The following is a 25,064-nucleotide window of genomic DNA, read 5'->3' on the forward strand; positions in this document are numbered from 1 at the left end:
AAGTGGACGATTCTGATTTGGGTAGCGGTACCTGGAGAATATCCGCAGGCAATGCAAAACTCTCGACTTGGAAGTAACTTATTGCCATGCAAATCCACGATAGAGTCTCTACCTTCTCATGGTACCCCGCCTAGTCGACCAGAGATGGTAATTTACGGTTCGATTGACAAAGTTGCTCTCTCGTAATGAACAAGCAAAGTTGAGATCCAAATGTGGTATTGACGCTGCATCCCTGCCAAGACAGATAAAGTGCACTCTCCAAACTCGATCCTTCCACTTTAGTCTCGTAAACCTCATGTCAGCGTTGCAGAAAGCTCTCCACACTAGCAAAAATCCGCCTCGTGAACCTTGGAAGTTGTTCGTGGTAGTCCATCCCCTTGGGGGCGAAGCGCTTAGAATCTTGATATAACACTTGACTTGGAATGGGGGAACTCGTAGATTGCTGGTACCGGTGCTTCAACTACGAAAACATAGGCTATCTAGCATTTCGGTAGTCAATCTTCATTCACTTATTCATCGCTTCGAGTTGTTTTTCTTCCGCTATGTTGACAACACCTCCCCCACCGAAGGCAATATGGGGGACTGTTATTGTTCTCCTGGTACTCGACATAATTGCTGTCATTCTACGATTCGCCGCACGACGGCGGCTTAAGCAGAAGCTTCAACTAGATGATTGGCTTACGGCAACAAGCCTCCTGCTAGTTTTCGGTTGCGCTTCTATAATGCTCTATGGTAATGCTTTCGAAGTGGGAGAAATCCGAGCAGTGTGGTTAATCGACTCCAGGTCTGGCAACCAAAACGCTAGGGTATCCTACCCCCGTTGCCTCTGAGCTTCAAACCCGGTCTGCGCTCGATGCTAGCAACTGGACAATAGAGACAAGTAGAAAGGTAAAACTATCTAGAACAAATCAGCACCATCCAAAACTAATTATCCCCAGCTCGAGTACTCCTTCCTCTGCATAGTCGCCCCCTTACTCGGCGCTATCAAACTCAGCGTCCTATTCTTCTACCGGCGCCTCTTCGTCGTTGACAAGCACTACAAAAACTCTCGCAACATCATCACCGTTGCCATGATCACCATTATCGCCTTATGGGCAACCGGGTCATGTTTTGTCTTCATGTTCATGTGTGGAGTACACTTCGAGGCAATATATTCTAGTGTAGATGATGTGGCCACAGAGGGAATGTGTATTAACGGATTAGACGTGGGATATGCGTTTGCGATTGGAGATTTCGTTACCGATGCAATTACGATTTTGATTCCGATACCTTTTGTAAGTTGGCATTGAGTAATATGCAGGATTGCTGGGGTTTTTGCTAACTGGTAACGCGATAGGTTTGGAAACTTCATTTGTCATGGGGACGGAAAATTGCGGTTATGGGGGTGTTCCTCCTTGGTATTCTGTACGCCACTTTCTTGAAAGCGCTGGGCTCTCCTACTCACTGATTGGTTTTTAAGGGCAACCTGCGCGTCGTTAATTCGACTCATTGTTATGATTTGGATCAGACAGATTGGATACGACCCCTCCTTTGACGAAGAACGTAAGTAGAACACCCCATAACCCCCAAACCCTTTTCACGTGTTCTGCCCATGTTCCCAGCTAACCCAAATCTCCCGAAAGTCCTCCTCACAAACGAGGTATATTACCTCACTCTCGAAGCCACCATCGCAATCATCGCATGTTGCCTCCCAACCCTGCGGTCATTATTCACACAGCGTTCCGTGGACAGCGTGGTGCGGGGAGTCCGAAGTTTGTTCTCACTTCGATCAGGCTCGTTCCCAAGCTCTCGGAGCGACGATGACAGTCAACTGGCTCAGCATAACGAGACTAGCTATGACAAAATGAGTAATTCAGCTAAAGAAGGTCTTTCCGTTAGCGGAGGGTCGGTTGCATCAAACAGGCCTTGGACAGGAATTTGAGAATTTGAATCTTATTTCTTTGTGTTGTGAGAGGGTTAGTTGGAGCTTGTTGGATTCAAAATAATTAGAGGAGAAATAGATTTTGCACCCATTGAAGACATAGCGAGTGAAGGAATGATGATGTATTGGAGGGGGAGGAATACCTACTAATCTGTGTTAGCAAAATATTTGACATTTCCGATGCTTTCAGTGCTTCTATCTAGCTTCCAGTATCTGCCTGGGGCGACCAAACATGGCACCCGTAGCCAAAGACCCTCGTCTTGTTACGTGGGGCTAGAGATTAGTTTGAGCCAATGATAAACCTTAAAGGTGAGTTCGGATTTTGAGGTCAAATACACTCTAAGGAGTAAGCGCACAGATGTAGCACCCGAATTACCCTCAATCTCTTAGTGGTAGGTAGTTTGAGATTCAGGGGTTTAAACTCTCTTAGAGATTTGTCCAGAACTATGAACTTTTAGGAAATGAAATGAAGTTTGGTTTGCTAAATCCTCTCTTTTTAATAATAGAAGGCAGCGGTTCAGATTGCTAAATTGACGCCGGGGTTGATGCCCACCTAGTGAGAGCACAGCCAATGAACGGCTGAGAGGACTGAGAAAAGGAACATCACTTGTTCGGAGGTTCTGCTCACCTTCCCAGAGTGCCTCGCCCCGTACAACTCCGTGAGGAACTGCAATATTAAGAAACTTGTGGCATAGCTATTAGTTGGGATTTGAAAGGCAAGGAAGTTTGTAAATTTCTGCAAAATGTAGATGTAACATCATTTCTCTTTCAGGGGGAGATTTAGAGAGAAATTTCTTAATCCTACACAGGGGCAGATAGTGTATCAAAGATTCTTTGAGACTCTTTTAAGAACTGAGAACATCTCGTCGTTCCTTGCTAGAGGTTTAAGGAATAGTAATAAGCTACTTATCCCTGTGCTTGAACATGCCTTCTGGGACTCTTCAAAGGTTTTTTAAGATATATAATTTTCTTTAGTAATAGCCAACAGTGCGTTAAAAAGCTATAGAAATAGCCTTAAGAAGTTCAGGATCTGATACATGTCCTATTTTTCTTGGTAGAGATTACTGGAAAGAACATAGCTCACTATTTTCTGCACTTTAATGGATTTAACATTCTTTTCTTAGCTGTCTGGGGCTTCCAGTTTCTTCAATTCTTTTCGAGGGTGACTAATTCTTACTGCATGTAAAGGAGATATTGTACAATGAGCATCCCGAAACGCCTGAACATTGCAATTTCTAGCATAGTTCCTATTCTGCTGGTCAATTTCGGGTATCCTTCGCGTAGTCCAGGGAAGAGATTTAATGGAGTTGTTGCGGTGACGGGCTTCTATCCTACTGTTGTGGTTGTCACTGTCGGGTTCCGGCTCCTGCAGCTGCAGCCTGGAGGTAGCTACTGGGGATCCGGAGGAGGTGGATTCATTCGCTGGATTTAAAATGATTGATGTTGCCAATTCGTCAACAGACTCTTCGGAATAAGATTATAAGATGGAGGAAGTTCTGGGATTGAGAAGTAGGGAACGACTGAAGGCGTACCCTATGTCTAGTCAAAATAAAACAAGCTGGTATCCCCTCTACGACGACGCACAGCCCTAATGTTAGGGAGCTCATGGTAGCAACGTGGAGCGTTTAGCACGAATCGAATCGAATCTTATAATACCTGCTGTGACAAAAACACCGCCGCAATGAGTGGTTCTACGACGTGCAATCTACGCGTAAATGACTTGTTTGGCACCCTGTGGGCATAGCGATCCATTAGCTCTTTTCCAAGTCTCCACTAGCTTCAGAAACAACATACAAATGCGGCTCGAAGCGTGATTTTCCGCAATGAAGAGAAGATTAAGTGTAGGCCCGCTTAAGATAAGGAAAAGAATTGTAGTCTGCATAGGCTGGTATTCCCTTCTTAACCTAGATATCTATGCTTGCGGGATCTCTTTGCGTGGTTACGTCCATTGAACCTGCAATAAAGCCGCTTTCGAGCGCATACATTATTAGTCCCAACGGATTGCAGGTTCCGCCCCTGCAGGGATGCACATGCAAGCTCCGCGCTTTTACCAAATGAACGTGAGAGCCATCGCCAAAAGAACGAAAGAACCTAGCCTCCACCTTTCTCTTTGCAATTGTCCGCTAACTGGTGGGTTGAGACTGAGGAAGGGACCTGGCACTCAAATCTGAATTAGGAGAGTAGGTAACACTATGACGCAAGATCTGTTCTGATATGAAGAATTGTTAGAATTATTGCATGATTGAAAGGCAATTACTGCCGTCATAAGGAATAATTCGTTGAACGTTATAGTGCTAAAGAGTGCTAATACGAAGGCCTTACACCTTGTGGGCCAGAACAGAGAAAGGGGCAAGGATATTGCCCTAAGGGTTGTGGCAGCAATATCATTCTTTAAGCGGTCGACAGTAAACCATAACAGCTTTATTGTGTTAGCTTGAGCAGCCTGCCAGATTGTATAGTCTGGGATTGCGATAATGTGAAGGCTCTAAATATCATATTCGACTCGAATAAGTTAGGGAGAGAATGAGAAGGCGGTTTTCTTAATCTGATGTCTAAGAGAAATCAGCCCATGCTTATTGCCTATAGATCAAACGTAGAGAGAATCAAGTTACATTCTCAAAGTGCGCAAAATTTGCTTGCAAGGCACTAAGATAACAAGGAACTCGAACCCATGTAATGGACTGCGGGAGGGTTTAAAATTTGATCTGGATTAGCTGCCAAGGTGTAAAATTAAAATCGGGAGCGTGTGGAATATTTACTAATTTAGGGTGTTGTTGATTAGGCCACGAACATGCTTTTCGGATAGGGTTAAGGAGGATGACCCCCGGTTGGAGTCATGGAAGTAACCAATAGCTAACTGGTCAATATGAACACGCTGAGGCATAGCAGGTACGTATCCCCATCACACCATGGTTGGTAAGACCACCCGGCCCACTGCCACAAACTGTATGTCACATCCTTACCCTATTTTTCGTGTCTTTCGTGATGTTTGGTTAATCAGTGGATTGTATCGGACGTCTCCCCTGCAGCCACCGTTAACGAAACCCTCGCCGCCAAGAACGCAGGTACCCTCTCCACTTTTAATTGTGAATTATGGTAGGCTAACAATAAATTTATAGAACAGGAAAAGAGAAGACAAAGAGGAGGAGAGAGGGAAGGACGAAGAGAAGAGGATAAGAGGAAAGGAGATGGAAGAGGAGGGGGTGGGAGAGAAGAAGTAGTAGAATAGTAAGTTGAAAATTTAATATTTTGCTGCCTACACTGCCTACAGCGCATTTGTACACATGTACTGGGGCTGCATGGCTGCCAAAAGAGCTACTGGAGGACACATGTTTCGAATGGAGCAGAGTTCGGGGTAATCAAATGCACTTGCAATTCGACGTCAATGCTTGGAAATTGTATCTCAAGTTGCGCATCGTAGTCTGGGAAAGAACTTTTAAATCCACAGGCCCGCTCGAACGTTGCCGACGTCTCCGAAAGAACGAAGACTCGAAAGTCTATCAGGCCTTTGAGGGTCGTACTCGGAGTTGGGTTCTGCCGTGTTCTTGCAATAATGAGTTCCGCAGGCAATTGAGAAGGAGGATACAATGGCCCAGAGAACAGCCCGTCGACTCAAAGCTTCGGGGTGGGTATCGATTTCCAGAACGGCGCCAACAGCATCATCCTTACCGTCTAGATCTACCTACATTTTTCTTCGACTTTTTCTAGCTAACTAGGGGGTTCCCGTCCACAAATCAATGCTTCAATGCTTCTGTGATTTTGATGTTTGCTCAGACACCGTATTTGCTTACAGCGAGGACGGAACACAGACTGGGTGTGATAGTAGTGGCGGAATGACGAACGGTTCCTCGCATTGATTGAGAGTGTACCATCTGCATGTGATGGTGAACAATGCAGCCTCCTGGTTGAGTTAATCGACATCGAGGTATGGCTTCTTTAATGTAGATGTGCGCTTGCAAGAACATCTGGATTGGCAGTGCTGGGGAAAAGAACCACGAGGGCTCTGTGTGGAGTCCCACGCGGCATCTTTAGTTCCACAATTTCCCTCTCAGTTCCACTCGCAGTTCCACTCTCAGTTCCACTCTCGGTCCCACTCTCAGTCCCACTCTCAGTCCCACTCTCACCGAAAAGAGTGAGGGTGATTCAGCAGGTCCCATACTAGATTCCTGAAGAACTTGGAGTTGGTTCGCTATCCCTTCTCACCGCTGCTTGCTCTTCAAGAGCGATGGAAAACTACCCCACCTGCTGCTGCGTCTTAGTCCTTCCCCACCATATCTCTTCTGTCACTGTCTAGCCGCCTTCCTCACATCCACGGCTCTTTGGTACATATCTAAATCAACATTGCCCGCACTCCAGACCGTGACAGCTTGCACGCCAACACCGTGGGACATGCGGGCCTCCACGTACCCAATGACATTGAGCCATGACCCGACGTCGATTTCACAGCTTTTGACTGACTCGAGGACATGGTCGATGTTGACCCGCGCTATCTTCGGGGGAGAGGGGCCAGGATAAGGGTGCTTGAGGCAAAGCGTCGCACTCTTCACAACATATTCATCGACGCTGGCACCTTCTTAGCTGGGAAAGAGAAGGCCCCAAGACAGCACATACCAGCCTAGAAACCGGACCTTTTCACCTAGTGCGCATTTCTCCAGTTCAGACAGCAACACGAGTCTCGATGGTAGCGGACCGGACATGTTCGCGTGAACAGATGCCTCCATACAATCGGGTTCACCGGTGAAACCCTTTCTCCGGCCCGGACAGCGCCAAGCCACGCACGTGCCAACGGCCCGCCGACATCATCGGGCCCCTCCATCGGTGGGCCTTGAACCTCTTCATCCTCCAGGCAACCCCAACAGGTGCTCCCACCACAACTTCCTGCTAACGAACCATATTGTGTCAGGTCGCCACTCACTGTGCTCTGCCGCCGACATCTTCCCACGCTGCGCTCATCTCACATCCACCACCTAAAGGTTACCTGCACCCTCCATCTCCGCACTCGATCCTGAAGGCCCTCCGGCCTGTTTTTATACACTCATAATGTCTGGCTGGGGCCTAAACTGGTTTGGGGGGGGTGGCCAGAAAACGAAAGAGGCGCCTAAGAAAGCGATACTCCAGCTTCGAGGACAGCTAGAGATGCTGAATAAGAGGGAGAAGCACCTGCAGAACCAAATGGATGAGCAGGATGCTCTAGCGCGGAAGTATGTTTCGACAAACAAGAATGGTATGTCTGGTCACTTGTTAGGTCTTGCTACTCAGACTAATGCGTTACAATGCCAGCCGCAAAACAGGCGCTTCGGCGCAAAAAGCAGTTTGAGCACTCCCTAGAGCAGACTTCAGCGCAGATCATGACCCTAGAGCGAGAAATCTACTCTATCGAGACAGCCAACATCAACAAGGAGACATTAGATGCTATGAAGAATGCCGGCAACGCCATGAAGCAGATCCACGCTGGCCTGACTATCGACAAGGTCGATCAGACAATGTACGCAACCTCTCTTAACCCCCATCGCTCCCTATCCACCCCCCCCTCTCCCCAGTCCCAGCCTCCCGCTTTCCGAACATGCAGCTTCATTCTCAACCACTTCAAATTCACTACGCTAACGTTAGTGTTCAATCCATAGGGAAGACCTCCGCGAGCAGCACGCTATTGGCGAGGAGATCAGCGAGGCCATCACTCAGTCTGTTGGCACCCAAGGTGTCGACGAAGACGAGCTGGATGAAGAACTCGAGCAACTGCAACAAGAGAGCCTTGACGAGCAGATGCTGAATACCGGGAATGTACCTGTGGGAGATAAAGTCGGGCGGCTGCCTACAGCCGCACAGCACGAGCCAAAGGGCAAGCAGCGCGAGGAAGAGGACGAGGAGGAAGAGCTACGGAAGCTGCAGGCCGAAATGGCCATGTGAGACCATGTGCTTCGTGGACTCTAGGTCGAGATGGTGCGGTTAATGCATGGCATTTCATGTGGTTCAGGTATTTCGACAGCATCACGGCATACGGTTCGGGCGCGTGTGGCCTGGTGCGGTTGGTGCACTTCGACTTCGACTAATTCGGTTTCAACTACAGCGGCTCTACCTCCTCCCTCCAATGAGCGACTTTCAACTCCCCACTAAGCCGGTCCTCCATCCTCATCCGCCCCGGTCGAGCAACCTTGTTCCACCGACGATAAATTCTCCATTATCAACGCTATCGAGAAGGATCGGTACGGCATAGGTGGACGGCTTACGGATCGGCAGCGGACTTCAACTACTGTGTAGATCGGATTTCATGCCACAACTTTTCTTTTCCTCCAACTCGACTCGATTCTCTACACGGTATTTGGCGTTCGGTGGTCTCGCTTGGTCTCTTGCTTCGCTGTACTTGGAGCAGCTGTCTTATCATGTAGATTTCTTTATTTTTGGTTTCTGGCTCAGATCACCTCAATATACCATGTTCACTTCGTCAAATCGCTACTGCATCATCACCATCATCATCATTGTGTTTAAAGTAATTTGTCTAAAATCGTGTGGGTTAGACACTACCTCATTCACTACAGGACCTGCATAATTCCATACACAGCCTGTCGAAGTTGACCCGGTCCAACTCCTCAAGGGACCAAGCAACGTCTGAACCGTGATTTCCCTGGCGCATCACTGGGACCGAGCCAAAACAGGAATCCATCCATACCGGCCTATACCAGTACTGAATATATATCCCAATTGTATACCGCTCCATCCCATCCCATATGTTAACCGCACACTCTGAGACCAAGAGTGTAGGGAACGTCTGGTCTGTTGTGTGCACAGTGGATAACATAACAGAAAACGCCATGCTCCACATAATATTCCAACTCGATCATGAAAATAACTGCCGAAAATAGTGCGTGCGTAAGAAGGTGAATGAAAACAAGCTTTTGTTGGGAGCGGATAAGGGATACTCTAGAGTATATGTATATGCGCCACACCCGCAGAGAACAGGTTATAGAAACAGACTCCACAAACAGACAACAAGAGTAATATCCGTCGTTATGACCGTGCCACGTAATTGTGCCCATGATAGCGCCGAGGAGACTAAGTTTTGAAAGACCCAACGAGGTGGACTTTTGTGACTGGCTCTTCTGATTCCCTTTCCTTTCCGTTGGCACCTGCACCTACATCATCGTTGCGGGAAATCTCCTCAAAAGAGCGCTTGACACCACCACCCGTTGTCGGTGTTACAGTGGTCGTGGTTCCGATCGCAGGGCTACCTGGGACGGGAGTAAGGGGTTCGACACTGGGTCGTGCGGCGTTTTGAGGCGTTTGGGGCCGGGTGATGGAGAAGGATGTTGAGCGGGGGAGGCCGGCCATGTCGGGTGTGAATTTGTGTGGCTGGGAGGGCCACGAGGGAATGTCGATGGGCCAATTCGAGGATGAGGTAGTCGGAGACAGATTGGATGCCGCCACGACGGCCGCGTCGCAAGCAGCAGTAGTAGCTGCGGATATCTGGGCAGCAGTCGTCGTTAGCGCATCCTTCATTTCGATGTCAATTGCCATTGACTGGCTGCTGCCCCTGCGCTCCTCCTTAATAAACGCGGCCTGCTTGTTATCCTCCGCCCTGGGAGAAATGAAAGCATCTCTTAGTACCGGGATAGTGAGCAGGCTTGCCAAAAGGTTCTTTTCGTCAACCGCGAGATTCGCTGCTTGATCTGGTCTTACGAAGCCTTTGATTGTGTTGTCAATCTTTCGAGTTGCATGTGTTTTGTCAGGAGATTCCTTGATAAAGGTTTTTCGGAAGGCCTCAAGTTGGTGAATTACTTCTTCGCTGATGTCGAGCGGGTATCGACCAGAGTTTCGGGGGTTTGGCAGATGGTTAGGGCCTGATACATCAGTCTGCTGAGAAGACTGATGTGGCGACGAAACAGAGGTAGCCTGCGGAACATTTGGTGATGAACTCGTGATTTGGGTTGAATTGTAGGGCCGACCGGAAGCGCTAATATAAGGGCTTGCTCCCGCCGTAGCGTATTGGTTGCCATAGGGACTTGCCGTGGAATATCCGCCATAGGGAGTGTACGGGCCGCTCGTCGGCATCAAAACACCGTACTGGCCGCTCGATGCCGCTACTGAGTTCGCGGGAAGAGATTGTGAGTTGGCAGTGGGATATGGATGCGGAGGGTTCGAATTCACTTGTCCATCGACGCTCTTCCCTCCTGCCCACGGCGACGCATACGGCGACGCGTGGGTGTTGGCTTGCGGCGCGGGCTCGGCCGTAGTATTACGCGCGAGGCTAGGTGGAAGGCGAGGGCCGGCATTTGGAGCAGGAGCTTGTGGTACGCCGTTGGGAGGAGCTACAGGTGGGGCCTGTGGATAGTAGGAATTTGATGCGTATTGTGGATAGCCATTTGGATGAGGGTAGTAGGCTTGTCTTTGTGCTTGGTTCACAACTGGCGGGCTGACTTGCCTCTTCCGCCTCTCCTTTTCAATGGAGACGTTGGGATCGAGCTTCCACTGATAGCCCTTGCCCTCCTTATCCCCCTTTACAAAAGCGTCATGGCCAATAAGATTGTGCCTTATACTTGACTGCCATCCAGTTGTCGACGTCCTGAACTTGTAATATGGGTAATGCGTCTCAATGTATGTGTAGAGTTGCTGGAGGTTCATGCATTTGTTGTCAGTGCTGGATATTGCCTCATGAATCAGCACGACATAGTTTTGGCTAGGTCGCTGCAGCTGCTCTTCCGTATAATCTGATTCCTTCTTTTGGGGAGAAGGTGATTTCGTAGGCTTGCTGGGTTTCGTAGCCCTTTTCTCCTCAGGGCTTGCAGCGCCCCCGGTCTTCTCTGTTGTTTCTCTGATATCTCCATCGTCATCCTCGCCCAGCGTCGAGTTTTTACGAGGGCGTGCAGGCTTTGGCTTGGTGGTTGGAGTGGATAGCTCCGTTATGTCGAGACCCGCGGCTCGTGCCTTTTCTAACTCCTTGCCATACTTTGCAAGCTGAGAACGCTGTCGCTTCGACATCATCCCGTCTTTAGGCGGCCGACCTGGACCTTTCCGCTTCACCAAGGGCTGCCCAATCAGAATGTCTGAAAGACCATGTCTTGCAACAAACTCTTTCGTAATAACTCCTTCCTCAGCGTCGGAGGAGCCTTGTATTTCGATAGCTGGCCTCTTCGGTTGGGTTGGACCGGCGTCTTTGACGACCTTGGTTGGCTCCAGTTTCTCTTTAGCTTTCTCCTTGGATGGTTCTTTTGCGGGGGCCTTTGCCTTCTCTTTCTGTTCCTTGAGAGTCTCCTTCGGATTTCCTTTAGGGGCTCTCGTAGGGGGTTTTGGAGGCGAAGGAAGGCGGATTGCCTTGCGTGCACGCTCCGTCTTTGCAGGTTTCCGAGACTGCGGAAGTGGTGTTTGCGGTTTAGGCTTGTGTTTAGGCATCTTGAACTTCAGAGTTTGCTTCTTACGGTGAGGTTCTGGGGTAAAAGGCTCCTCCTCGTCTTCGTCACCATCCCCAGAATCATAGGCCTGATCAGGCGGGAAGTGGAACACATGCTTTGGATTGGCGTAAAGCTCCTCACCGTCAGAGTCGTCCATGTCTTCCTGGCTTTCGGGTTCTCCCTGTCCGTTTATGAAGGCGAAACTCATTGGCCGAGACGATGAGTCTCGCCGGTCGCGTTGATCTAGAGCTACATCAGGGAGTAGGAAGTTGAAGTGGACTAAGCCGATGATAATGTTGTCGCCATGATCCAGGGGGGTAGTGCTCCCCATTCCCCGGAACTCGCCCTCATGAAACAAGCCATTAGAACTGAGAACCTCGAGCTCGAAGCAACTATGCTCGAAATTGTAGGCAATCTTTGCGTGTTGTCGCGAGATACCTTTCGGCCCTCTTGCACCGGTAGGCTCAGTGATGCGCTGGGGGTGGATAGGTACTAGCGGACATTCGTTCGGATTTTCAGGGACTTCGCTATTAAGCTGCTCCTGCTCTGGGACTTCGGAGAAGGCCAGAAGAAGCTCATCCTGTGGCGCATGCTCGACTGGTTCCTCCTGGCCAGGGGAATCTTCGTGGCGGTGAGCAGATGACCCACTAAGTGATTGAGAGGCAGCGCTCTGGCGGCGCTGCTGGTACGCTTGGGGCATAGCGGCCATCGGGGCGTTGACAATGCCGCCTACCTCGCTGACGACACTGCGGGCTGAGCCAACTACCTGCTTCCGTTTCCTACCTCTACCCTCCAGCGCGGCGCGTGCGCGCTTGTCGTCGCCCTGTTCGTGGTAGCGTTTGGCCAAGGCGAGACGGCGCTGGTCTCTGTGGGCCAGTGTGAGATTGCGACCCAGTATAACCGAGTAGGTGTGCATGTAATAAGAGCCATCGGGGAATCGCAGACGCGCAAAGGCAGACATATTGTTATTGTTCAGCAGTGGCTGGTGGCCGGGAAGGGGGCCCTCTGGGAGGTCGTCTATAGTGGGGGTGGTGTTGTGTACGGGCTGCTCGAGCGGGGCAGCCGCGAAACCAGATGGGTAGTCGACGGGGGGGGCGCCTTCCATAGTGTCGAGCTTGGAGGGAGTTTCGGTGTTGGTGGTGGCAGGCGCGATGGCAGAGTCGGAAGGCGCGACATGGTTATTCGCAGGCGCATTGCCACTGTGCTCTGACAGTGGGTCGCTCACGTCGTCCATGCCGTCGCCGTCATGGTGTAAGGCAGAGCTGGAGCGGATGACGAAGTGGGTGTGGAGTTCGAAGTGTCCGTGGATGTGGCCCTTGCAGGTGTTGAAGTCTGTAGTGGATGCAGTGCGATCTATGCAGCGGTCAGGAGTGTGGCCCACGCCTCCGCGGGAGTGGCACTAGAGAAACCTACCTGCAAAATCAGAATAACTCCGAGGGTCACCGAATTGGTCGTAGTGATTTAGCTGGTCGAGCGCGAAGGGGTCGGCGATGGAGATGTCGAGGTTGTTGGTCGGCGTTGTCGGCCCATGCAAGTGTTGAGGCCGGGAGGCTGATGCTTCCGCACGCGGCAAATCCCGGCCCAAGCCTACGGCACGTGCGTTTGCGTCGCTACCCTCAACTCCGAGGGTAATCGGCATCCCGCACTCAGCCTCCACCATCCCGATTGAGGTACTCTCCGTTCTAGCGATCATCTGTTCATCGTTCTGATACATAACCACACACTGTATTGGATTACACCAACACGCCAAGTCCATCTTGTCGAAGGTAGAGTAGCGAAAGTCCCACGTGAGGGTCTTAAGTGGGAGCGACCGGTCTTTGGTGAGAGTCAAGTGTCTTGAGTGGGATTGAACGGTCTTGAGTGGGAGTGAAGAGTTGGGTGTGAGTGAGAAGACTTAAGTGGGAACAACTCCCTGTTTTTGCTGCCAGACTGATGAACAAGTGTTGGCCTTCCTCTCCCATGGTTCAGGGTGATGTTTAGAATACTCACTGGTTTCTGGCAGCATCTTTACACGATCCCCTGGAGCCGCTGTCACTATCCACAGTCTTGGTATCACCATCCACGGGCTCTATCCACGAACTCTCAGCATCACATCGCGTGATTGGTCCTGCACTTTTGTCCTTTCTCACCACTGGCTTTGTTGAGGTTTTTGAGAGTGCATCTGACTATACTTATGAAAAATGGCACCGAAAAAGAAGGCCAAGCCAGAGTCTTCCAAGAAACCAACGCCACCGCAGCCGCTTGAATGGCCTCCATTTACCCCATTAATCCCAGAGTTGGACATTTCACTACAGGAACTTCTCCCCGGTCAGATCATCACCATCTCAAATTTCTGGACGGCAAGCCTATGCAAGACCTATGTCTCGTTCCTCTCCTCGCTGCCTCTAACAACAACCCCTGGCAAGCCCAAGAAAGGTGATGCGGTGCGCGTAAACGATCGCTTCCAGATCGATGACCCAGCGTTTGCGGAGAGACTATGGAGCGAAACGGCACTGAAGAATCTCATCCTTGGCGGCAATGAGGACGGTAGTCTAGGCTTAGATGATGTTCGACAGAAGGAGCTGTGGGGCGGCGAAGCGGTAACACCATTCCGCAAGTCTTGCCCCGTTGCTGACCGCTAACCTGGTGATGAAGATCGGACTGAACCCTAATATTCGTATCTATCGATATACGAAGGGTCAATTCTTTGGTCAGCATTGTAAGTTGCTTGGTCAAACCGGCTGCCATGTCCAAGCTTACGCTCATGTGTGTAGTTGATGACTCTAATAATGTTGTGATTCATGGTTCAATCCCTGCGCGGACCACATGGACCTTGCTGCTGTATTTATCGTCACCGACCACGGGATGCATTGGGGGTGAGACGGTCTTTTACCCCGACCCTGAGCCCGCAAAGAAGAAGAGGAAGGATAAGGCCCCTGAACCTTTTGTAGTTGGACTTGAGGTAGGCCTTGCTTTGCTGCATCGACATGGTGCAGATTGCATGCTTCATGAAGGGCGTGAGGTGCTCGATGGTGAGAAATGGGTTATCAGGAGTGATCTTTGCGTCCGGCGGTAGCAGACCACTGGGATTTCGCCCCGTTTTACAGTATCTCTGCACCATCGGGTCTTCGCTAGTAGTTGCGGGATCCGTGTGGTGATGGATTACTTGATTCCCAGGCCCCACCGTTTAGTTTGTATCGGTTTCGGATTTCAGGTGGCCACACAGGAGCTCCGGCAATGATTGACTACGGGTTTAATTTCGGGCGAGGACCAAAGCACATATGTCTTCGCTTTTACAGACTTACAGTTATCCGCTCTTTGCTATTCATTTAGCATATCATGCCCTCAACTTGCCTCAGTCACACCGGGATGTAGAAAGCAGACATTAATCATGCACTCGATGATATTAAATAACTAATACGTGACACTCTATCCATTTGCTGCGCTTTCGCAGATCTGCGCCACGTACTGACGAGAGAGAGAATACATTTACTTCCAACTGCAAAAGCAAGCTAGAATGACATAATATTTCAGCCAGAAGCGCGGCACCCTTCACGTAGGCGTATAGTCGTCCATCCCTTGTAACTATATACCTTGCCACTTCCACGCTCGCCTTTTGTCAGCTCTAGCACCTTGTTGCACCACTGCTCTTTCCATTCACTCCACCGCGACCGCCTAATATCCCGTACCAAGTCAAAAGGACTACGAAACGCTGTTTGCTCGCAGCAAATACGCTATACTATGCCCAAATGCACGGCTATCCTGGTTCACCATTCGGGGTATAGGCTTCTAAAGCGTCCTTGCACGGCACCATTGCCCTTGATAACCGCCACGCTCCTTTTCTGCAATCTCACTGTTCAGTACAGCACCCGTTTTATCTCCCTCTAGCCACTCGAGGCTTACATTGTATAACCTATTCAGACACTCCATTGTCTCATAGTAATGTCTGTCCAATTTACTCCCGCAAACCTCCATATCGGCCTCGAATCGACCAATTCAAAAAACAATGCCGGGATACTATACGATAGCATCTAGCGCAACCCGCTCCGTCCTCAGCAATAGGGCTCGGAGTTTACCCGTTCAAGATTGGGGTTTATTGGCGTTAGTTAGCACATCGAAAGACGTCGGCTTTGGCAGGTGAATTCAGTCGGGCCAGGCCAATCAGTTTACTAAAAGTCTCACCAACTGACAACCCACTTATACCTTGGAGCCCCAACGCGCGCACAGAGATAATTATAACCCAGAGAAACTCTCTCTTCACTGAGCCCAATCCCCTTCAACACTCTGTACACTTGACTCGTTTTAGCTTAAATCGCATTGAAGCGATGCACACTTCTCTCCTTGAACCCCTCCCCTAGATATAGTCCGTCTTTATTATCCTTACTTCTGGTTTGGTAGTCCAAGGGTGACTGCGGCATGATTCATAGCTTTGAGAGTTCCGCAACAGTGGCCAATATTGCGGTGATATCTCTCGGTAACGCCCACGATCAAGTACACTATTTTCTTGAGCTCCCTGCTACGTGGACATCCTTCCATCATCTCCACGCTCTCCACACTATCCGCAACCTATTCCCCCATATCCACCCAACTCTATTATAAGCCCCCGGGCCCATCGTATACGAAACATCCTTGCCATTGCCCTTAGTCCAACCTGCTTTTTCTCACGCTTCTTCGTCAGGTATCCCAACAAGCCGAAGCACATTGCTTACGCTCTGCTACTATTGGACGTTCTTCCTTCCACACATTGTCACGATAGAAAGAAAGAGCTAGAGGGAACGAAAATGAGCAAAACATGGAGACGGGTAAAGATGCCGATGAGGCTAGGGCTGAGAAAGTTTTATCAGAGCAACGAAAGAAAGGAAATTTGGACGTCCTAGGTGAGTAATCATTCCGCATATTAGTAGCCGGTCAGAAGATGAAGAGGCCATTTGATGCACTTTAAAGGGATCAGCGAATTTTAGGAGACTTTCCTTCTCAAGATGGGTTTGCAACCTGGTTGACGTCTAATGGAAAAGCTGCAAAGGGACTTTCTAATTGGATTTTATCGAAGGCCGGTATTCCTGGCGAATGGACATTGGCACCTCATCGTCTCGGATCCGTAAGTTCGCCAGCTCATGAGAATGGAATATCATAAGCAGTATTACCCTTTTGGGTAGGGCCATATATAAGAACTCAGAGAACATATTTCAAGTTTTCTCCTGGCATTGACCCTTGACATCGAGCTCCGTCATACCTAGGTAATTAAAATCGCACCTCGGCCATTAAAATCTTCCATAATACCTCTCACCTCTTATTCAACTTCCCTAGGATCTGGTCTCTACCACCGGGCTGTGTGGCATGCTCTCGCTTATAATCCGGCCAACCCTATATAGGAAAGTGCCAACCCTAATTTAGTTCTAGCGTTCTTGAGTTTGAACCTCGTTCCAGCCAACATCGGCCACGCCACATTTCCAGCAACATTACGACCAGTTTGACCCTATCTCCAAAAATCTATCGGAGTTATAGCATACAGACTTCAGTTAAATCTATCCCTATTTGACACCATTGAGCAATCTAAGATTACCAAGTGTCTGCCTTCGCCTCATCTCAGGAGAGGCTCATTTCAACGATTGGCCCGGGATCTGGGAAATCAGTGGTTTAAAGGTGAATATAGGGAGTTTCATAGATATTTTTAAGATAATAGAGACTGAATCCGTCCTAACCCAAACAGCAATACCGTATTACCTTTGGTTCCTGACTGCTCTTTTTTTCGTAGCGGCAGCGTTAATAGATACGGAAAAGCCAACTGCGCAATGCCCATTACTGAGTGAAGCAACATCGGCGGGAATACTATAGTAAGAGGGCAAAAATATATCAGGCCAAGGAAGTGTCTCGGGGGGTGGGAGTTTGCGACCGGGAATGAATTCTGGTTAGGTGACACATTAACGTCCTAGCATCATAAATTAGCCATAAAGCTATATACCGTAATGCTAAGATTATACCAAATGGTGTTACCAAGTTGCCTAACCGTAATCATTGATCGAGCCCGAAACGAAGTAAAGTAAATCATCGCAGACTTCGGAACACACCAGTAGTCAATTGAATTTGTTAAACCTTTTCCTGAAATTAGAGAAGTTGCTACAAAGAGGATGCTGAAATCCGTCTTAAATCACGCCCCCGCCGTGTGCCATCTCCCATGAAACACGTAGGATATAACTCCACCATCCCGAGATAAAACGCCTCAACAGCCTTTGACATTTACATTTTTGCTGGCGAGCCTCGCATTCCTGCATCTACAAGCAGCTCAAAAGATTTCTTGGTCGTCGTACGCACGCACACTCTCGAGGTAGTTCCGTACCGCGACAGGGTCTCTACATACTACTATGTGTCAGTAAAATAAATACGTTTGGAATGGCACAGGGGCCAAACTCACCATGCTTAGAATCCCATCCGTCACTACCTCCGTTGTGGTCTGGGAACGTAGTCTCTAACCCTTCCAACGACATATCCGCACTACATAAAATCGCCTGCCTCATGTAGTCAAAGCAGTGGATCATATGCCAGTGGTGGTCTTCCGGCAGCTCAACATTGCTTGTTAACCCCGAATAGACTTGCACGACCGCGAACAAGCAGTGCAACTGATGCGTCATTGACGTCGTAAAGACAGTCATGTTGGGCCAGATAATAGGGGTGGGGAGGTCGTTATATTTTTCGGGGTCAACAACATGCTGGAATCCCATCCCACGCGGCATCAGCTCGTTCCAAGCTTGCAGAGTTTCCGGTTTGAAGAAGTCAGAAGTGTTGTACGGAGCGTAGGTTTGGTCAACGTGGAAGGTTTGGATTTGGGTTGGAACTAGAGGACGTCAATCACTTGAGACGGCTGTATATGCGAAGAATTCCATCGCTACTTACGATGCGGTCCCCATCCGGTAATATCACCTCCAACCTCCTTCGCGCTGGTCGTCCGGGAATTCCACCACACATTATGGAACAACCCTTGATCGTGCGCCAACAATCCGATCACCACGAGTTGCAGCCCGATCACAACGAACCATCTTGTTGTCTTTAGAAAAGATATGCAAATGGTCCTCTTCGACCTCCGTGTTCGACTCTTAAAGTTCTCTGAAGCCCACTGTTTATCGAGTCCTACGAGCGATTCAACTTCGGTCGACGAATCATCTTCATGCTGGTGTTCTGTATGAGGGATGTTTTTATATTCGTGCTGTGGCTCCATCATTTTGTGCAAAAAAAAAAACCTACTCAAGAAAGAAAGACGCCAGGCCTACGAGAATGAATGAGCACAATTGAGAAGGAAAGAATAAGATGAGCACAGCTAAAGAGCAAATCCATGACCGGTGGCTGCGGTTAAGCAAGTATACTCTTGTTCTTCGTTGTGTCATTCGACCCAGCATGTCCATGTTGCGACTTGAGTTGTTTGAGAGCAACCATGAGACTGGACGACACACAAATCTGGGCTAAATGCCGCCGGATACCAACACACGACTGGTTGCTTGAGAAGACTACAAGGCAAGCGCACGCGGATAGAGGACGCTGAGACGAAGCGTACGTGCTCCACCAGCGTGTCAGACATCCCTGTACGTTCGATCGCCAAGATCAAACATTGGTGAATCGCCAAGAGTGAGACGCTAGTCCCATCCCGTGCTAGCGCACAACCCATACCTTCAGCCCTTTCGTCCCATACTCTGTTCATGCCTTCTTACTCCACATCGTGCTTTTGAAAATATTGCACAGAACTTTGCAGATGGAAAAAGCGAAGACTGCCAAGCCAACGGCATGCTCGAGGACTGAGATTCGGATGGTTCAATATCGCCCTTTGACAGAAGAGAGAGTTTTACGGTCTCGAAGAGTTTGCTAAGAATACGTTTTGGGATGTTTTGGAGGAGGATGAAGAGCACTCTGTGCATGAAGCAGACGGTCGCCAACGTAGTGAAGGTCCTTTGTGGGATTGTATACAATCGTAAGCTTATCCACATCATATTCAAGTCAGACTCATCTGGGCATTCCCCTTTCAGAGAACTCGCATCTCGATTACTTGGACTATCAATCGTCTCTTCTGAGAGCTGTATAACACAATGCTACCGCTGAAGCCGATCCCATATTTTGCTCCGATTCGGATGAAGCATCGTCGCCGAGCGAGGCACCCCTTCGAAATTATGGTATTATCCGCCTCATGTCGCCCTTTATCATAGTTCTAATGAATTAAAACAATCATGAGAGAAGAAATAAGGAGGATGGGATTGTATCTTCTAATGTTGGTTATAACGTCAAGTATTTGCCTCAAAGCGCATTCTAAAACCCCTGTTATCTCCTTATCCTGAATACCTAAGTAATTGACCAGTCTGATACCTTACTTTACGCCAGATACTACTTCTCTAATTGAGAGCCACTGGAAAGACCCATTTTAGTAAGAGCTCCCCGACTGCCCCAACAGCGCTCTCCCTAGCTCTGAACATTATTACGTGCTCTGAATGCTCCTACGTCCGCTCTACTCACTGCTCCCACTGGCTCTTCTGTCCCGCTCAGCAATTTCTAGGGTTCTTATCTAACAGTGAGGTATTCGGTTGCACGGTTTTATCGGAGGACATTCACCAATCGAGCCTTGAGTTCCTCTAACATTGACGTCAGTATTGATTTGCACGAATCCTCTGTGTTTAAATAGCCCCCTTGGCCATGGTGTGCTGTGGTTCCTTGTTCGTTTTATATTTTATCGCATTTTTCGCTGATTCTGTGAAATTTCTTTCTCAAGAGCCTATGTTTTAGGAGTACGGGTGAGTCCCGCTTCTCTAAGATTCTCCAACTCATTAGACACTTCCTGACATGTTGTATGTCGACTTCTCCTGGATTCCGGGTTAGATGACATTTGCACAAACCCACCATGTCACTCAGACTGCCAAACTCCGAGTGCAATACGTCCCCAGTCAAGTCGCTACAGCTACGCCTTGTAGCATGAAATCGTGCTCATGGAATAGAGTGACCCTTTACAACTTACGAAAATTAAACATAGAGTGACAATTTTTCAATACTCTTTCCAGGAATGGATTGGGGCCCTTAGCAGGAAATATCTCTGCACGCCCCAAAAAAGCCCCAAATCCAGGAGGAATGGTTCTCTTTGTTAGTGCGGGATAAAACTTAATCGTTAGCATCACATGAACGGATCGAAGGAGTTACATGACTACCGACTCTAAGGATTTAAGGTGTAAGAAAGCCGGGGTTGTAGATCAGGGGCCTCCTAATATTTTGATTCAGTGCTCAGAAGGGCATATCGCTCACATTGCTCCTAGCTTTCAACCACTATCTTTCAGATTTCAATGTCCGTCCAGGATGTTGTCGCGAAAGGGAAGAAGCTGATCTTATTACGTGTCAGCCCAGAATGGAGATTCACTTTCAGCGCCTCTTGGATTCCCACCATCTTTGACGATAATCTGCATTATGCCGAGTGTTCCTGCGGGGATGCTCAGCCCTAACACTGGAAATAAGACAGCATATCTTTAGGAAAGTGTGTCCTACCATACAATGGTCTCAAATTCCCAAATCGTATTCATAAGATTTTCAAAATGACTATCCATGAGTCCTTGAAAAGAAAAGGAGGTCAAGCTTATCCTAGTGACAGCTTCTAGATCAAGGACTACCCTCCCAGAGTCCAGAATTTCAGTGGCTTCTATAAAGCTGTCAATCATCCTCCAATATCAAATACTTTCAGATTTATCTCAAAATCTTTTAGGCTGTATGCAGAATGCGGTATTTACTCCAGATCTTGAGTTTAGGTATTGTGGTGACCTCTACATGGGTGGCTACCGTATCACCTGATCCTATCTATGAACAAAATCATGAGCGGTGTGACGCTGTACAAGATGGACAGCTTTCTTATGCGAAGACAATGTTTTCAGGTATCTGATGGGGAACAATGACCGGCATTCTTTTTACCGCACTGTCTCCCTCTGTTCGGTGTAGACTTCTCCTAGGAAGCTGCGAAGACTTGCTAGGACTGGCAGTTTGACAATGGAGTCGAAGTCTCACATATTGCCGGAGAAATGAGCTAATACAACGGCAACATTAGGATGTGGCCAAGCAGGACAAGTTCTTCATGGTGGGGGACGAGTAGGAGTCGAGACCACCAGGACATATTTCAAATGCACCGTGAATATTAAGCTACATTCCCGAGCGTGAAATTTAGAGTGCATCCAGCCTTCGCTATACTAGACACTCAGAGATGGCACAGTTTCTTTGATTGTGAGCATTTGATGGTCAAGCTTGAGAATGTGAGATAAGCCAAGGGGTTGTTCAGCTGAGTTGGCTGCCAAGAGCGCCACTAGCAAACCCCGAGCTAGTTGCCATGCATATCCCAGCTTGCTATCGATCGGGACAGAGGCTAATCTATAATCATTTAACGAGAATCTTGATGTGCATCGAGCACTTGAAGACGGAGGCGAGGCGTGGAAATTTGACCGTGAGAGGCCAGCGCTAACTAATCGCATGTAGACCTTCCAAAAGTTCGGCTACCTTTTTCATCTCTCCTTTCTATCATATCTGGTGACCTATATTGTTGATTGATTTTCGGCCCTTTAGAACCCTCTAGAGTCTCATATATCTGTCCGTAAATGCGGCTTGATAACACAATTGAAGCAAAGTATTTTATTACCGAAAACGAGACAATTGAAAGAACAATTTCGCTTTATTTAGAGTTATAACAATGCTAAAAAAAAACAAAGGCAGGATGTTATTTTAGGTAGATAGAAGTGATCTGTCTTGGAGATCACCCGAATCCTTGGCACCGTGAATGTGCTGTCACGTGACGATACCGGCGATGCAGGTACCTTGATGACTGCGAATGGCAGTAGACGAAGGGGCAACTTACTAAGGTACTCAATACAACCTTAGTGTTCTTGTCTACCGAGTCGCTAAACTGGACGATCTTCGCTTCCAAATGAGGGCCAGTCGTGTGGACGCCCAGAGCAGTGCTTTATACTCAAGCGTCTTTTCAACCCTAGACTCGGAATTTCGAGGCTACTCATCTTTAGTATGGAGAAAGGCTGGAGCGAGTGCACACTGCTAGCGGATAATTTTTCGGCTCCTGAGATGCTGCCAAGGAAACTATGCTAGCTGGGCTGAAGCCATTTCCCATTTTTGACAAGAAACGAAAGGATTTTACAACGATCATTATTCCGTCTTATGTGCCACATCACCACATTCCTTCCTCGGAGAATTTCTAGTGCGCGCTCGATTCCCTTCATTCAACCATTGGATTAGATCAATTCTTCGCTGAACCTTTATTATATGTTACAGACCCGTACATTCTTGTCAGATGTAGCCGTGGAACCAAGAGCTCAGCTCACCTGTAGGAGTATTTATTATCTAAATCTCCTTCAATTCGCACACACACTCTACAGTTGCTCCCACCACATATATTCTCTTATTATTTCCAGATGGCATTTACCAACGCAGCGGATAGGGTTACAACATGGTATTTTCAATTTTACCGCGCTCTCCGTTTCATCGCTACTTGTCTCACGGTCGCTGCGATTGCAGTTGTTACGCATTCCTCCCAACCATACTTCAAAATTGTTATTGTTACAGTAGGAAACGATCTCTTTCCTCCGTCCATTTGCTTACGTTCGATCCAGCTCACTGACAATTGATGAGCTAGTGCGCGGCAAATTATATTCCCGAGCTTCTCGCTCACATAACTCTCCGGGAGAGTGTCGCCAAGAAATTTCAATCCGTACCGCAATTTATCTCGACATTGTGGGTCGTAGTTTTCGGAGGAATATCAGCATTATGGTGTCTATGTTTCCTGCATTTTGTGACGGCATATGGTCATCTGAAGAATGATCCAAAGCCGGACCCGAAGGTCCATTTTAGCAAATCGAAGTTGAGGTGGGCGGGTGCTGGGGTGGGGTTTTGCATGTTTTTCTTGTGAGTGCTGCCGATTTACAATTCCATGGCATGTCATAGTGGAGCTGACGAAGCATTTATAGAATTGCTAATGCTCTCTCTGTGCTCTCTATGTTCTTTGGGACTATCTCGTTGATCGTGGCAATAAGAAAGGCAAAGAAGGCGCTCGCAGTGGCTGAAATGGGGCGAGAGGATGTGTGAAAAACGAATAGTGAATATGGGAAGCGCAGAATCCTAATAAAGACACCAGTCTATGTCCTCTGAATGCTCAACCTCATTCATGCGACGGCGTAGTTCATGTTCCTGGGACGGGGCGAAATGCAGAACGGCTCATAGATACGCGTCATAGGCGGAATTTTCCTTCCTCACTAGACATCGGCTCCATTCAATTGGTCCCCAATCTCTAACTATGTTATTATTTGAGACGCTGATTCAATTCTGCAAGGGCAGGGTACGAGGTCATAAGCAATTATCTTGCTGCAAATAAATAGAGCATTCAGAGGATACAGACTCTTCCACAAAATCCGACTCGAATTTGAGTCATGTTGGTTTCGGAAGCCTTGAGACCAAGGAAGGTAGGGCGGCGAGAGGAAGTACGACGTGATGGCCAACACTGAGATCACCCTAGCATTTACCCATCCTACTGAGGTATGTCTGCCCGACACATATAGCTTAAACTGGGTGTATATTAGCCGGAGTAGGATCTTCCAGGATCTATCGATCAAAGAGACAGCATAGTTGGAAAAACTGCATTTTCAATGCTAAAATACCCCAAGTAGCTTCCATAAACAATACTATTTTAGCCTCCTAGACCTGTTTACAGGCTTCTGGGATCCGCTAAACAGATACTGCCGTCTATGTTCATGTATAACCGTTGTGCGACATTGCTACTGACACCTGGTGCATCATGTTCGCGTGGGAAATTACTGCCATTTGACGGCAATCGGCGTTGGAATTCTCCGCATATATCCATGTGAAGGTTCTGGGTACGTACCCAATAGAAATGGAACGGTATTTAATTGTCCAAGCGTGGGGCTGTTTTGTTGTATAGTGTTTGGGTGAGTACCTGGGTGCTACAATCGGCTAAGGTTTTGTTTGGGTGTGGAAGGGGTTCCATTGTTGACGGTGGGATTAAAGGATTGCGAATTTAGTTACAGTGGTCTTGATTGTAGTGTTGGTGGTTTGGAGGCATTTATTGAATTGGGGACGGGCTACTTAGCGAAGAAAGAATTATTAGGTGAGGTGGAATGTTCTAGGACGTATTTGGAACTATAGAGGGGAGATGAGTGACTTGGGCCTTTGTATTTGTTGATTTATATAACAAGGGCAGTATGGGCTCAGTACCCCTCTTTGTATGAGTGCGTAGAACCAATATGTAGACGCGCCGCACTGCACGACACCTCAGTTGTAGGATGGAAAGATTTCCGCTACGTATGAAGTAGCTAGATGCTAGACGCAGTGTATTGCAAAGACAAGACCACAGAGTAACGAAACAGAGAATATGAAACAGGAAGGCCTCCCCATTTGAGAAGAAAACGTTCTTGGTACAACTGTGGATGTTGAATATCGGGGGATTAGTTTGTCAACCTTGATGCTGGGTTAAGAGGTCTGCGTAGACGACGAGAATCCTGTCATATCCGTTGCATGTGCCAGCATGCCGTAGCGAGAATGCAGTAATGAGAATCGAAGGCCTGCAAGGACGTGAAGGCCAAATGTGAGGTGACGTTTGCATCCCTGCCGTGGATCGGCTCTCCAACATCGGCCCGAAACGCTTGGCGATTCACATCTGGGGAATTGGAAATGCTCCACGGTTGCCCTACCCGAAATTGCTGACCCCCTCCACCCTTCACGAAAAACTATCCGTCAAGTGAGCTGACATTTGCACCTAG

General features: G+C 48.3%; 9 protein-coding genes across 9 annotated transcripts; 4 read left to right on the top strand and 5 right to left on the bottom strand.

The window, feature by feature from the left end:
• Nucleotides 1-542: 542 nt before the first annotated feature.
• On the top strand, nt 543-1,921 carry BDR25DRAFT_310754 (uncharacterized protein; the record flags this gene model as incomplete). The annotated part of the gene is made up of 6 exons (XM_033691178.1): nt 543-732; nt 785-888; nt 939-1,274; nt 1,337-1,404; nt 1,508-1,542; nt 1,602-1,921. 6 exons carry the CDS (start codon nt 543-545, stop codon nt 1,919-1,921), a joined length of 1,053 nt encoding a protein of 350 aa, XP_033552202.1.
• Nucleotides 1,922-1,956: 35 nt separating this feature from the next.
• BDR25DRAFT_350744 (uncharacterized protein) lies at nt 1,957-4,805 on the bottom strand (the record flags this gene model as incomplete). The annotated part of the gene is made up of 16 exons (XM_033694751.1): nt 1,957-2,064; nt 2,095-2,175; nt 2,224-2,306; nt 2,374-2,402; nt 2,457-2,500; nt 2,529-2,657; nt 2,729-2,773; nt 3,099-3,313; nt 3,381-3,523; nt 3,588-3,640; nt 3,696-3,797; nt 3,865-3,937; nt 3,973-4,062; nt 4,111-4,406; nt 4,534-4,602; nt 4,713-4,805. 16 exons carry the CDS (start codon nt 4,803-4,805, stop codon nt 1,957-1,959), a joined length of 1,653 nt encoding a protein of 550 aa, XP_033552203.1.
• A 1,399-nt stretch (nt 4,806-6,204) lies between these two features.
• Nucleotides 6,205-6,618, bottom strand: BDR25DRAFT_213385 (uncharacterized protein; the record flags this gene model as incomplete). Its single annotated transcript, XM_033684751.1, has 2 exons — nt 6,205-6,484; nt 6,533-6,618. 2 exons carry the CDS (start codon nt 6,616-6,618, stop codon nt 6,205-6,207), a joined length of 366 nt encoding a protein of 121 aa, XP_033552204.1.
• Nucleotides 6,619-6,757: 139 nt separating this feature from the next.
• BDR25DRAFT_102147 (vacuolar-sorting protein-like protein snf7) lies at nt 6,758-8,009 on the top strand. Its single transcript, XM_033683458.1, has 3 exons — nt 6,758-7,145; nt 7,202-7,406; nt 7,546-8,009. The coding sequence occupies exons 1-3, from the start codon at nt 6,962-6,964 to the stop codon at nt 7,826-7,828; spliced, it is 672 nt and encodes a 223-aa protein (XP_033552205.1). The 5' UTR covers nt 6,758-6,961; the 3' UTR covers nt 7,829-8,009.
• Nucleotides 8,010-8,412: 403 nt separating this feature from the next.
• BDR25DRAFT_102151 (uncharacterized protein) lies at nt 8,413-8,856 on the bottom strand. The gene has a single exon (XM_033683459.1). It carries the CDS (start codon nt 8,739-8,741, stop codon nt 8,445-8,447), a length of 297 nt encoding a protein of 98 aa, XP_033552206.1. The 5' UTR covers nt 8,742-8,856; the 3' UTR covers nt 8,413-8,444.
• Nucleotides 8,857-8,971: 115 nt separating this feature from the next.
• BDR25DRAFT_310757 (uncharacterized protein) lies at nt 8,972-13,060 on the bottom strand (the record flags this gene model as incomplete). Its single annotated transcript, XM_033691179.1, has 2 exons — nt 8,972-12,657; nt 12,718-13,060. The coding sequence occupies 2 exons, from the start codon at nt 13,058-13,060 to the stop codon at nt 8,972-8,974; spliced, it is 4,029 nt and encodes a 1,342-aa protein (XP_033552207.1).
• Nucleotides 13,061-13,450: 390 nt separating this feature from the next.
• Nucleotides 13,451-14,656, top strand: BDR25DRAFT_301074 (uncharacterized protein). Its single transcript, XM_033689495.1, has 3 exons — nt 13,451-13,883; nt 13,939-14,002; nt 14,058-14,656. The coding sequence occupies exons 1-3, from the start codon at nt 13,485-13,487 to the stop codon at nt 14,357-14,359; spliced, it is 765 nt and encodes a 254-aa protein (XP_033552208.1). The 5' UTR covers nt 13,451-13,484; the 3' UTR covers nt 14,360-14,656.
• A 633-nt stretch (nt 14,657-15,289) lies between these two features.
• Nucleotides 15,290-16,417, top strand: BDR25DRAFT_350749 (uncharacterized protein; the record flags this gene model as incomplete). The annotated part of the gene is made up of 6 exons (XM_033694752.1): nt 15,290-15,420; nt 15,449-15,569; nt 15,682-15,757; nt 15,793-16,010; nt 16,040-16,164; nt 16,228-16,417. The coding sequence occupies 6 exons, from the start codon at nt 15,290-15,292 to the stop codon at nt 16,415-16,417; spliced, it is 861 nt and encodes a 286-aa protein (XP_033552209.1).
• Nucleotides 16,418-17,426: 1,009 nt separating this feature from the next.
• Nucleotides 17,427-18,499, bottom strand: BDR25DRAFT_382312 (uncharacterized protein; the record flags this gene model as incomplete). Its single annotated transcript, XM_033697768.1, has 3 exons — nt 17,427-17,640; nt 17,696-18,115; nt 18,175-18,499. The coding sequence occupies 3 exons, from the start codon at nt 18,497-18,499 to the stop codon at nt 17,567-17,569; spliced, it is 819 nt and encodes a 272-aa protein (XP_033552210.1). The 3' UTR covers nt 17,427-17,566.
• Nucleotides 18,500-25,064: the final 6,565 nt, after the last annotated feature.

The sequence above is a fragment of the Lindgomyces ingoldianus genome (assembly GCF_010093535.1).
Source record: "Lindgomyces ingoldianus strain ATCC 200398 unplaced genomic scaffold BDR25scaffold_5, whole genome shotgun sequence".
Classification (NCBI taxonomy): domain Eukaryota; kingdom Fungi; phylum Ascomycota; class Dothideomycetes; order Pleosporales; family Lindgomycetaceae; genus Lindgomyces; species Lindgomyces ingoldianus.

Coding starts and splice junctions, on each gene's coding strand:
- BDR25DRAFT_102147 (XM_033683458.1), top strand. CDS start 6,962: ATGTCTGGCTGGGGCCTAAACTGGTTTGGGGGGGGTGGCCAGAAAACG. Junction 7,146..7,201: donor TGTTTCGACAAACAAGAATG/GTATGTCTGGTC, acceptor TTACAATGCCAG/CCGCAAAACAGGCGCTTCGG. Junction 7,407..7,545: donor GACAAGGTCGATCAGACAAT/GTACGCAACCTC, acceptor TTCAATCCATAG/GGAAGACCTCCGCGAGCAGC.
- BDR25DRAFT_102151 (XM_033683459.1), bottom strand. CDS start 8,741: ATGTGGAGCATGGCGTTTTCTGTTATGTTATCCACTGTGCACACAACA.
- BDR25DRAFT_301074 (XM_033689495.1), top strand. CDS start 13,485: ATGGCACCGAAAAAGAAGGCCAAGCCAGAGTCTTCCAAGAAACCAACG. Junction 13,884..13,938: donor AGCTGTGGGGCGGCGAAGCG/GTAACACCATTC, acceptor CTGGTGATGAAG/ATCGGACTGAACCCTAATAT. Junction 14,003..14,057: donor TCAATTCTTTGGTCAGCATT/GTAAGTTGCTTG, acceptor TCATGTGTGTAG/TTGATGACTCTAATAATGTT.